Genomic DNA, 12,780 nt, shown 5'->3' on the forward strand with positions numbered 1-12,780 from the left:
CTGGGCGTCGGTCCAGTGCCCCGGGCCGGCCTGGGAGACCTGCACCAACCCCGGGAGGGAGGACGAGGCGCGGGCGCAGCCCAGGGGCCGAAGCACTGCACGCACGGCCGGCGCGGGGGCAGAGGGGAGACAGGGAGCCTGAGCTCCGCGCTGCTGAAGGCTCCGGGGATGGGTGGGCGGCGGTGAGGTAGCCTTGCCCGGGCCCGGCCCGCGTGGGCGCTCTCTGAGCCTCTGTCTCGTGACGGAGGCGGGACCTAGGCTGTGTCTCCTGCGGGGCGAAAGCACGGAAGAGATCCGAGGGCATTTCTTGAGCCTGGCAGGAGGCCAGGGGTTTTACAGGGCAGGAAGGAACCTGGAGGAACCGAGGAGCCACGTTGTTGGTTGGAAAGAAGGGTGGCCAGGTGGGGAGGCGTCTGGCAAAGGGTCCCAGACAGCAGGAAGGGCACCTGTGAAGCCGCCCTGCCGAGTGTGTGGTAGAGGCGGGGTGAAATGAGCACTGCTCATAAAAGTGACTGTTGTGATTTTTTATGAGATGGAGTCTCGCTCTGTCGCCCAGGCTGGAGTGCGGGGGCGCGACCTCGGCTCACTGCAACCTCCGCCTCCCGGGTTCACGCCATTCTCCTGCCTCGGCCTCCCCAGTAGCTAAGATTACAAGGTGCCCGCCACCACGCCCGGCTAATTTTTTTGTAGTTTTAGTAGAGACGAGGTTTTGCCATGTTGGCCAGGCTGGTCTCGAACTCTTGAGCTCAAGTGATCCGCCCCTCTTGGCCTCCCAAAGTGCTGGGATTACAGGCGTGAGCCCCCAGCCTGAAAGTGACTGTTTACTACAATAAGTACAAATAATAGGTCGCCAGCACTTGTCTGCTAAGGCCCTGGGGCTGGGTGTGTTTAGGGGACCCCTCTCCTCTCCAGGCCCTCCCCAAGCCTGCCCACTGATGGGGAAGCTGCAGGGCTATCCCTCCAAGGGGAGGCCCTGCCAGGCCAGGGAAGGTCCAAGTGGGTGCTCACTAAGCTTCCTAGGTTCCCAGTTTTCTTGAAACCATCTTCCCAGCACAGTCATCTCCCGTGGTTGCCTTTAGCAAGTCACATCCCCTGACTCTTTAACATCTCGGTCCTGGCAGTTTCTTGGTATGGCACCATCTCCCTACGTGGACCACAGGTTATCTATCACACTGACCCACTGTCCCTCACACACAGTCACTCACCTGTGACTCTTGGAAAGGACTAGCTCCACAGGCCTGGCTAGGGCCCAAAGGGAGGTGGCCAGCAATCGAAACCAACCCTGATGACTAAGTAGAAAAGGAGTCCTTGGGAGTGTTGTGGGGAGCTCAGGGAGCTGACCAGGAGTCTGGATGGCCACAGCCACAGCCAGGGACAGTCTTGGGAGGTGACTGTGGTCACCACCACTACTGGGCTGCAGCATCGCTGAATGCAGCCCCTGCCACAACTCCACAGGCATCGGCTGTAATGATGGGCGGGGGTGCTGGGCACCGCAGCGGGGAGGGAGGGCTCCTGTCCCTGCATCTTTGCCTGGGTCAGCCAGATGCCCAGGAAGGGAGAAGGAATGCTGCCCCCTTTAGCCTTTGAGGTGGGAGGAGGGGCCCTGGCTCCCACGACAGCTCACAAAATGGGGATTGCCCCTTACTAGGAGGGGTGTGCGGATGCTGATCAGCCCACCGAATGCTCACCACTGAGGGGCTGCAGCGGCCAGGTGTGAGGGGAAGAGACTGTAGAGAGGTGACAAGGCCGTCAAAGGAGAGGAGCCACCACTGGGGAGCCTGGTGGCTCAGGAAGGCGGCTGGTGTGGGTGTGGGAGAGTAGGATCAGAAGGCCAGCACTGCTCATCATGGAGCACCTGGGAGAGCAGCAGCGACTCAGCTCCTAGCACCAGGTGAGGCAGGAAAATAGGATCTGGAGGCAGGGAACATAAGGCTCATTCACACTTCAGCTATAACAGGAAATATCCTCTCCATAGGGCATATCAGGTAAATGACTTTGTAACTTTACTTCATCCTCTCTGTTTAAATAGGGCATACCCAAAGTAACCAATGAATCCTCTAGGGGGTATTTAAACTCCCCCAAATTCTGTAACAGGGCCTTTTGAATCCTACACTCAGGCCCATTCCCACACAGTGGAGTGTACTTTCATTTTCAATAAAATCTTCATTCCTTCCTTGCTTTGTTTGTGTGTCTCTTCCAATTCTTTGTTCAAGATGCCAAGAACCTGGACACTCTCCACCTTTAACACAGGGGTTGTTTAATTTACCTTTTGCCTTAGAAATATAAAAAGATACACAGTAAAGGTGTGTAAAAGGAAAGGCCTCTTTCACCCTTACCCCACCCCCATCCCTCCCTAAAGGTCCCCGTGATTAGCTTGGTGTGTGTCCAGCCCTCCCTCTGCATTTCACACGGATATGCGAACAGTGGATCAGGCTTGGGTTTGTTTCTTCTAATAAACGGCATCATGCTGTATGTATTGTTCTTTAATGTGCTTTTGGAGACGTTTCCAATCCAGCAAACCCTTTTATCCATTTCATAATATTCCGTAGAATGCATGCTCCCCATCTTGAGGGAAGTTTGGGTTGTTTCATTCTGCTTTGTTAGGACGAATGCCTGCTTTTGTGCACACAGTTGAGTATGGGGCTGGGATTTGAGGGGAAGAGGCTCTGTTTGAGTCCCTGTTGATGTGAGGTGAAGGTGTGTTGGTCCGGCACTAAGCAGGCAGTGGACAATACATGCTGAGCTGGGTTGGGAGTGGACTCTTGGGATTCGGGACTCAAAAATAATGTACGGCCAGGTAAATTCGCTGGTTTTGCTTCTGGGTCACAGGAAGGGCTGCGGTCCCCGCAGACCCAGATGTGTCCACTAGATGGCGCCAAAGCCAGTAAGGTGAGGCGCTTGTGACAGAAGCCCCGACTTGCTGCAGGAGTCTGGGCCCAGGGTCTGACTCCTGAGCTCCTAGGAGATGGATGAATATTCTTCCTGCACCGCCAGCTGCCTCGCTTAAACGTGGGGAGGCTGAAGAGGGTGCAAAGCTGGGTGAACATGAGTGATTAGACAGGATGTGCCCTGGCCAAGACAGGGAGCTGAAATTCAGTCTGTGGAACAGGCTGTGATGGCCCAGAGGAAATCCATAGGTGGGAGGAAAACTATGGACCCTGTGCTCCATATTGCCAGGACCTGCAGAGGAACTAGCTCCTGCAGAAGATGCAGGATTTGGACGGGAAGATTGGGCAAGGGTTCTGTCTACTGGGCACTGAAGGTTTGATGAGGACACTGGGATGGTCCCTGCCACCAAAGCAGCTCAAGCTCAGGCAGAGGAAATAGAAACTGCACAAATGCAATATTTCTTATGGGCACTGCTCTAAGGAGTAATTTGGAATCCAGTAGGGTGACGTAAGTGAAGGTGCTTTGAAACCTCCCAAAGCCCTCGCCCAGGTAAGGAGGTTTGTGGTCCTTGTCACCATTTACCCAGGAAAGCTTCAAAGCAGCAGCGGCGGCGGCGGCGGCAGCAGAATTTCCCTCCTTCCCTCCTGTTACTCTCCCAGCCTCCTCTCCCTCCTATCACTCTCCTAAGTTCAGAGCTGACCCCACTCCTCTGCTACCCATGGTGGTAGCCAGGCCTGTGCCTCTCCTAGCATCAGAAGCTGCCCCAGGCTCCCAGGACTGGAGCTCAGATCTGATTTTGAAAAACTGAATGAATGGGTGAGAGCGATGGCTCATGCCTGTACTCCCAGCATTTTGGGAGATTGAGGTGGGTGAATTGCTTGAGCTCAGGAGTTCAAGACCAGCCTGGGCAACATGGTGAAACCCTGTCTTTACAAAAAAATACAAAAATTAGCTGGACATGGTGGCACACACCTGTAGTCCCAGCTACCTGGGAGGCTGAGGTAGGAGGATTGCTTGAACCACGGGAGACAGAGGTTGCAGTGAGCCAAGATTGTGCCACTTTACTCCAGCCTGGATGACAGAGCGAGATTGTCTCAAAAAAAAAAAGAAAAGAAAAGAAAAAAGAAAAAAAAAGCCGGGCACGGTGGCTTATGCCTGTAATCCCAGGACTTTGGGAGGCCGAGGCGGGTGGGTCACAAGGTCACGAGATCGAGACCATCCTGGCTAACACAGTGAAACCCCGTCTCTACTAAAAATACAAAAAATTAGCTGGGCGTGGTGGCGGGCACCTGTAGTCCCAGCTGCTCGGGAGGCTGAGGCAGGAGAATGGCATGAACCCAGGAGGTGGAGGTTGCAGTGAGCTGAGATCGCGCCACTGCACTCCAGCCTGGGCGACAGAGCAAGACTCCGTCTAAAAAAAAAAAAAAAAAAAAGAGAGAGCCCCAGTGCTAAAACTGAGAGTCCTGGGCAAACTGGAACAATTGATCACACAATAAAGTGGGGGTTCTTGGGCTGGGTATGGAGGCTCATGCTTATAATCTCAGTGCTTTGGGAGGCCAAGGTGGAAGGATTGCTTGAGCCCAGGGCTTCAAGACCAGCCTGGACAACATAGCAAGACCCTACCTATCTCTACAAAAGAAAAAACAAGCACACACTTGTAGTCACAGCTACTTGGGAAGCTGAGGCAGGAGGACTGCTTAAGGCCAGGAGGTGGAGGTTGCAATGGGCTATGATGGCACCTCTGCACTACAGCCTCAGTGACAGAGCAAAACCTCATTTTGAAAACACACACATGAGGGGCGCTGGGAATAGCCGCTCATGTCGGCTAACGGAGCGGTGTGGGTCCGCATGCGAAGCTGCCTCCGCGCCTTCCCCGAGCGGCTGGCCGCCTGCGGGGCCGAGTAAGGACTTCGGCGCGCGGGAGTTCGAGGCCCTGCGGAGCTGCTTCGCCGCCGCGGCCAAGAAGACGCTGGAGGGAGGCTGTTAGGAGGGACTCTGAGCTTCACACCTGTCTGCTGCTGTGGTTGCAGAGCCCTAGTCCTGATGGCCCCTGGTGGCATACATTGAATGCCTAGGGCAGAAAGGAAGTGGGAATGGCGAAGATGTGACGTGCCTCGGTGTTAGATACTGTTTCTTCTTAACAAGTTGAGGCGTGGGTAGAGCAGGAATTGGTTTTCCAGCATTGTGTCTGTAAACCTGACTCAGAATAAGATGTAACAGAAGCCAGATAAAGACTCTGTCAAATCCTGCAAAAAAAAAAAAAAAAAGAAAAAAAAAAAGAAAACACACACACACACACATACACACAATGCATAAAGTGTTTCTGAAACTTTGGTGTGCATCAGAGACACCTGGGGACTTACAAAAACACAGATGGCTGGCCCCACCCTAGAGTTTCTAATTTAGTAGGTCAAGGGTGGGGTCCAGTAATTTGCATTTCTAACAAGTTTCCTGATACTGCTGCTGTTGCTCTTGGTTGGGGCCCAAACTTCCAGAACAACTGGTCTGAATAAAGGGCTGGGTCCGGGACCTGCAAGTCCCACTGTGCTGCTTGCCCCGGTACCTCCTCCTAAGTCTGGCCCAGCAGGAAACGGAGCACAGGTCAAAGTCCTCTCACAGTCAACCAGGAGAAACCTGTGTCTTCCTGGCAGGGTGGCTGGGTGCTATGGAAACAAGGCTCAGCCCAGAAGTGCCCAGCCTCCTTCCCAGAAGCAACTTCAGCCTCTAGGGGAGGAGTGAAGTGAACAAACAAACGGAAGGGCAGAGCTCAGTTCCTGGATGGAAGCGGCACCTGCATGGAAGCGCCCTCAGCAACCTCAGGGCCCAGACTTCCGGGAAAGTCTCACAGGGCCCCTGGCTTGAGTTTTGGAGCTGGAAGGGAACTTTGCAATCTTGGTTCAACTTTTTGTTTTATTTTCTGAGATGAATCTTCGCTCTGTTGCCCAGGGTGGGGTGCAGTGGCGCAATCTCGGCTCACTGCAACCTCCGCCTCCCGGGTTCCAGCGATGCTCCTGCCTCAGCCTCCTGAGTAGCTGGGATCACAGGTGCCTGCCACCACGGTTGGCTAAATTTTGTATTTTTAGTAGAGATGGGGGTTTCACCATGTTGGCCAGGCTGGTCTCGAACTCCTGACCTCAGGTGATCCGCCCGCCTCTGCCTTCCAAAGTGCTGGGATTACAGGCGTGAGCCACCGTGCCCGGCCCAGTACATCTTTTAACTGGGCTGTGAATGACATGACTTGCTAAGACCTGCCCACTAAGAATGAGCTGCAGCCAGCACAAGGTTGTCCGCTTCCAGCCACTTTCCTAGATACTCCTCCATTCCTCAGATTCCAGCCCCCACCCCAGCCTGGAACGCCCACAGTGCTTGTATCACAGCTCTTAACTCCACTTGGTTCCCCAAAGCTATGAGCCCACATACCATCTCCCAGGGCTACAACACTTTGGGTTTCTCAGACCCTGTCAACACTAAGCAGCATGAACTGCAGGACACACAGGACAGCTGGAGAGGGGCAGTGAGTCACTGTGTCATAGTCCTGCCCAAATTCCAATGTTAAAATTGCAGAAGCCTGGGGCCCACCCTAGAGAATCTGATTCAGCAGGTTGGAGGTGGGGCCCAGGCACTGATATTTTCAAGAGCCCTGGGTGATGTGGATGCCGATAGCACTGGCTACATGCTGAGAAACACTGCCGATAGCATCATCTTCCACAGAAGGCCACCCAGGAAGAGATGATGAAGTGACAGAACTTCATCACCCAACTCAAGAAGGCTTGGGAGGAAGGGGTAATTTATTGGTTCTAAGCCCAGACCACGGACAAAACAGAGTGCTATGGTTCAAATGTCCCCAGCAATGTTCATGTTGAAATGTAATTGCCGTTGTGATGGTGGCATTGGCAGGTGGGGCCTTTGCAAGGTAATTAGGTTATGAGGGCTCTGCCCTCAGGAATGGATCCATGCCATCATCTCTGGAGTGGGTTCTTGATAAAAAGGATGATTCTGGACCACTTCCCTCTCTGTCTCACATGCTTACCTCTGCCTTCCATCCTTCTGCCATGGTGGGGCCCTCACAAGATGCTGGTGTCATGCTCTTGGACTTTCCAGCCTCCAGGACTGTGAGAAATCAATTTCTTTTCCACCCAGTCTGTGGAATTCTTTTTTAAATTTTTTATACTATTATTACTATTATTATTTGAGATGGAATCTTGCTCTGTCACCCAGACTGGAGTGCAGTGGTGCAATCTCTGCTCACTGCAACCTCCGCCTCCTGGGTTCAAGCAATTCTCCTGCCTCAGCCTCCCGAGTAGCTGGGATCACAGGTGTGCGCCACCATGCCCTGCTAATTTTTGTATTTTTAGTAGAGACGGGGTTTCACCACGTTGCCCAGGCTGGTCTCCAGATCCTGGGCTTAAGTGATCTGCCAGCCTCAGCCTCCCAAAGTGCGTGAGCCACCGTGTCTGGCCCACTCTGTGGAATTCTGTATGGCAGCAGGAAATGGACTAAAAAGCAGTACAGAGATGTCACTCGGCTTCATGCACAATGGGAACTGAGGCCTGGGTTCTCCAGTCTCTCCAGGCTAATTTCCCCACCCAGCTGGGAACAATCACCCACAGGGTCCATCTTCCACCAGAGGAACTCACTCGCTGCCAAATTAAAAAACCCTGGGAGACAGCCAATTGGGTTAGGTGCTTCTTCCTGGACCAATGAACTGTGATCAGGTGAGTGGGCCCCACATGGGCCAGCTCTGGGTCAGTACCACTCAGGGTCTAAGGGAGGGAAGGGTGGTGGAGAAGGGGTAAAGCCTCACCAGTTTTATTGTTTTTTAAAAACAGTTGGCCAGGCACAGTGGCTCACACCTGTAATCCCAGCACTTTGGGAGGCCAAGGTGGGTGGATCATGAGGTCAGGAGTTCAAGACCAGCCTGGCCAACATAGGGAAACCCTGTCTCTACTAAAAATACAAAAATTAGCTGGGCATGGTAGCACGCGGCTGTATTCCCAGCTACTCGGGGGTGCTGAGGCAGGAGAATTGCATAAGCCTGGGAGGTGGAGGTTGCAGTGAGCCAAGATCTTGCCACTGCACTCTAGCCTGGGCAACAGAGTGAGACTCCGTCTCAAAAAAAAAAAAAAAATTAACACATAAAACTTGTACATATTTATAGTGTACAACATGATGTTTTGATATATGTATACACTGTGGAATGACTAAATCAAGATAGTTAACATATCCATTCCATCTCCAGAACTTGTTCCTCCTAACTGAAACTTTGTATCCTGTGACCAACATTTCCCCACTGCCCCTAAACTCCCTTACCAGATTATTGGTTTCCTTCTGTGGAGGCTGCTCTCTACCACTAAGAGTCTGGGCTGGAGACTCGGTGTGGTAGCTAGTCTCTAAGGTGACCCCATAATTCTTGTCTCCTGGTATTCACGTTCCTATGTAGTGCCTCCTACATTGAGCAGGGATGACCTGTGTAATGAATAGGATATTGCAGAAGTGACAGAGTGTGTCTTCCAAGGCTAGACCATAAAAGACATTGCCGCTGTTTCCTGGCTCTCTTGGACCACTGGCTGTGGGGGAAGCCAGCTGCCATATTGTGAGGACACTCAAGCAGCGCTATGCAGCAGGGCTGGGACCAGGGTGAGGTGAGCGAGGCACTTGCCTCAGGCACAAAATGTAACAGGATGCCAAAAAAGTCAGTAATCAAGATAGATAATGCAATATTTTAAAAATAAAAATGAAAACAAATCTATGATGAAAAAATATTGAAACTTTACTTAAAGACGGTCTCAATAACAGTACCATGTTGAGCTGTATTGGAGCCTGACCAATAGGAAAAATCAGTGATGCTGGTCCTGAAAGCAGGTATAGGAACCCACCAGGAGTTTGGGAGGTCATGGTCCCAGGACTGAAGACTTACTCCCTTAAGAGGTGACTGGACATGGAGAAGAATGCACACGTGTTCTCCTGGCTCCAGTAAGAAGGCAAACCCGGGGCCAGGTGCAGTGGCTCATGTCTGTATTCCCAGCACTTTGGGAGGCCAAGGGAGGTGGATCACCTGAGGTCAGGAGTTCCAGACCAGCCTGGGCAACATGGCGAAATCCCGGTCTCTTCTAAAAATACAAAAATTAGCCGGGCATGGCGGCACATGCCTGTAGTCCCACCTACTCGGGAGGCTGAGGCAGGAGAATCGCTTGAACCCAGGAGGCGGAGGTTGCAGCTGAGATTGCGCCACTGCACTCCAGCCTGGGTGGCAGCACAAGACTCTGTCTCAAAAAAAAAAAAAAAAGGCAAATCCAGTAGTGCCTCAGACCTAGGGGTTCAGCTGTGGGCCCTGTGTAGCAGGACAAGAAGGGTGCTGAGTGGAGGGGTCCACCTAGCTCAGTTTCCTTGCAGCTAAACCTCAGCAGGCCAGTTCCAGGGCCATGATGACCATGATCACCATCATGCATCGTGACGACCACGCCTGTCGAATGCTTATCATCAGGCCCTCTGCCCGGCACCTTCCATGCATTCACTCTCCACTCTTCAGAACAACTTTTGAGATAGGTTCTGTTATCAACACCATTTCACAGATGAGGAAACAGAAGTTTAGAGAGCTAAGTCACTTGCCCAAGTTTTCAGAGTGAGTTATGGAGTCAGGATTTGACCTCAGGCAGTTTGACTCTGGAAACCTTCATCTTAATTTCAGTTGGAGATCTGGAGCCAGACAGCCCTGAAATTGACTCTCAGGTCTGCCAATTATTTGCTCTCTATAATCTATATTGGGTAAATGGCTTGACCTCTTTAAGGCTCAGTGTCCCGCTCTGTAAAACAGGAATAAAAAGTGAAAGCGTGTTGAAAGCACTTAGCACCGCAGTTGGTAGGAAGTAAATGCTCAATGTGCGCCTCTGTGATTATTCCAGAGGGTGGAAATGAACATAAGACAATAGCCCCCTGCTCCCTCACCCCGCATCGACAGCTCCCTTCAGTCTCCCTTCACTGGCCTGGCTGACCACCTGCCCTCACTTTGCAGGGACCGCTTGGCCCCTACTCCCAACGTATCCTCATGCAGTGAAGCTTAGAAACCCAGAAAGAGGGCTGGGCGTGGTGGCTCATGCCTGTAATCCCAGCACTTTGGGAGGCCAAGGTGGGTGGATCACGAGGTCAGGAGTTTGAGACCAGTCTGGCCAATATGGTGAAACCCTGTCTCTACTAAAAATACAAAAATTAGCCTAGCGAGGCCCCAGGAGGCAGGAGTTGCAGTGAGCCGAGATCACATCACTGCACGCCAGCCTGGGCAACAGAGCGAGACTCTGTCTCAAACAAAACAAAACAAAACAAAACAAAACAAAAAAACCTAGAAAGAACTATGGGATTCTGGGGAGAGACTGGGTGGAGTTGGGGTATAGGGACAGGAGAGTGAGCCAGCTGGGGAAGGGCATGGCCCTGGGGCAGGAAGGTCCCCCAGGGAGAGTCCTGTGGGGCCTCCAGAAAGCAAATTTGATCCTGTTTGCTCACATAGCTGACCCTCAGGAAAGCTTCCTGAGCATGCACCCCGCCGACACCAATCCCGGGTCTCCTTCCAGTTCCACCCGCAGGCTGCCGCCCTGGTGGCTCCCAGGGCCTCCCTAGGTGGGAATGGAGACCAAGGAACAAAGGCCAGGCTGGGACACTGCCTAGGACACTGGCTTGAGGGGATAAAAGAGCCACCTGTGCACCTTCTTTCCTTGCCACCGTCTTCAAATTCATGCTTACAGAACAGCTGTGTGGGCGTGAGCTGAGGGCCACTGACCCTGCGTGCCACCAGTGTGCAGGCTGCTGTGAGCGGGCAATGCTGTTCCGGGCAGCCTCTGCCGGTGCCTCTGCCCACACAGCACCCTTCAGCTCTTCCAGTGCCACCAAATGAACCCGTCACAACCTTCCCCAGCCTGGCAAGTTTTCTGGAAAGACTTGTTCCTCTGTTCTCTTAGTGGCCCTCCACCTCCTCCCTTCCTGGGAAGGGGCTGGTGTTCACTGTATTAATGTCCTGTTGCTATGACAGGAACCGCATGAGACACACACGAAAGACGGCCCTGCCTTCCAGGGCTCGCTAGATCCTTGGTTCCTGTCGTGGAAGAGAGGGGCAGGTAAGAGCCAGTGTGGTCCAAGGTCAGGGCTATGGTGAGAAGCTGTGTGAGGACAGGCGCCCTGTGCTGTGTGCAGAGGGGGTCCCTGGACCTCTGAGGAGGGAGGACAGAGTCCTGAAGGTCAAGTTAGTAGGAAGGGCAAGGCCCAGAAGGGTGACTGATGAATTTGGGGGCATGTCCTGGAGGCAAATGGGGAGCAGGGAGGGGGCCTGGGAGGAGGAGGTGGAGCTGATACTGCGTTTTGGAGTGACCTCTGCTTAAAAGTATGGCTTTTGTCTAGAATTTTTTGGGGACTGAAGAGTTTTAAGCTGGGGAGAGACATTAGATCTGCCTTTTGGAAAGCTCCCTGGCTGTGTTGCAGAGACTGGATGGATGAGGAGGCTGGGCAGCAACTCAGCAGAGAACTAGTGAGAGCCCGGGGAGGGAGAGGAGCTGGCTTGAGTCTTTGGGAAGTGGAAGCAATAGGACTTGGGTGCTGATGAGGAGGGAGGATGGAAAGAGGACACCACTCACAAACACAGGGATCCAGGAGGGTGGATTTGGGGGCAGTTTTGGACAAAGTTGAGATGCCAGTGGGACTCCACGGTAGAATCCAGGACAGCTCAGCGTAACCTGGCCATCTCGGTTCCCATCATGAATAAGGGGAGCAGCCTCCATTACGTTTCCAGATACATCACGCAGCCCTCCCTCCAGCACCGACAGGAGATTCCCCTTCCCTTCCCCACGTGTCTTCTCCCAGGTGACACCAAACCCACTCAGCGTACAGGGTTAGACCCACTCTGACAGGGTGAGACCCGCTCAGTATGCAGGGAGAGACCTGCTCAGGGTGCAGGGAGAGACCCGCTCAGGGTGCAGGGTGAGGCCCACTCAGTGGACAGGATGAGGCCCACTCAGTGCACAGGGTGAGACTGTGTACAGGTGTGGTGGCCATGGTCTCAGGCAGAGGATCCCAAAGGACTTTTGAACACTGCTTAGGACACCAGGTGGGGTGACTTTCAGCATAAACGGTGGCCCAGCAGCACCCCAAACATTGCCACGCCAGACAGGTCCTGTCACCTGTCAGCTGTCTCCAAAATGTATCCTGCATTCGACTCCCCTGTCTTCACTGCTCCAGCCTAGTTCAAGCCACCAGAGCCCCACCTGGACCACTGCCCTCACCTCCTAACTCATCTCCCTACATCTACTTCTGCTTCCCCACTCTCTATACAGCAACCAGAGAAATGTTTTCAAATAGAAGCCAGATCATGCCCTTCCTGGGCTTCATGCCTCCCCCACGGTCCCCACCACACCTGAAAAAGAATGATGTGCCCCACCGCTTTCTCTGATCTCATCCCCTGCTATTCCCCCCGCCTCTCACTTCGCGCTTCACTGGCCGTTGTCCTCCACACACACAAACGTGTTCCTACCTCAGGGCCTCTGCACTGGCTGTTCCCTCCTGGAAGGCTCTGTCCACATCTTCACGGGGCTAACATTGTTAAGTTCTCAAACAGCCCTCTCCTCATAGAGCCTTTCCTGACCTCTCAAGCTAAGGTAGTGGCCCCCATATCATCCCTTCACTTTTCTCACTGCTTTTCGTTATCTGTTCTTTCCTTTCCTTATTTGGTCTGCCTCTGGCCAACAGGATGTCAGTTACTTGACAGCAGGGCCCGTGCTGGGCTCCATGCCCGGCTTCGCCTGCGTCTGGCGCCGGGAGCGCAGGTGCTCCAAGAGTGTGTGTTCAATGAATTGTTACTGAATGCTGCAGAACCCTGCTCCACGCTGCTTCCTCGCCCTGGCGTTTGGGAGC

General features: G+C 53.2%; 1 protein-coding gene across 1 annotated transcript; it reads left to right on the top strand.

The window, feature by feature from the left end:
- The first annotated feature begins 4,707 nt into the window (after window positions 1–4,707).
- Window positions 4,708–5,053, top strand: LOC115935792 (NADH dehydrogenase [ubiquinone] 1 alpha subcomplex assembly factor 8). Its single transcript, XM_031014564.3, is given in 3 exon segments — window positions 4,708–4,790; window positions 4,792–4,841; window positions 4,844–5,053. Coding segments are annotated over 3 exon segments (303 nt in total). The 3' UTR covers window positions 5,014–5,053.
- Window positions 5,054–12,780: the final 7,727 nt, after the last annotated feature.

The sequence above is a fragment of the Gorilla gorilla genome, chromosome 1 (assembly GCF_029281585.2).
Source record: "Gorilla gorilla gorilla isolate KB3781 chromosome 1, NHGRI_mGorGor1-v2.1_pri, whole genome shotgun sequence".
Lineage (NCBI taxonomy): Eukaryota > Metazoa > Chordata > Mammalia > Primates > Hominidae > Gorilla > Gorilla gorilla.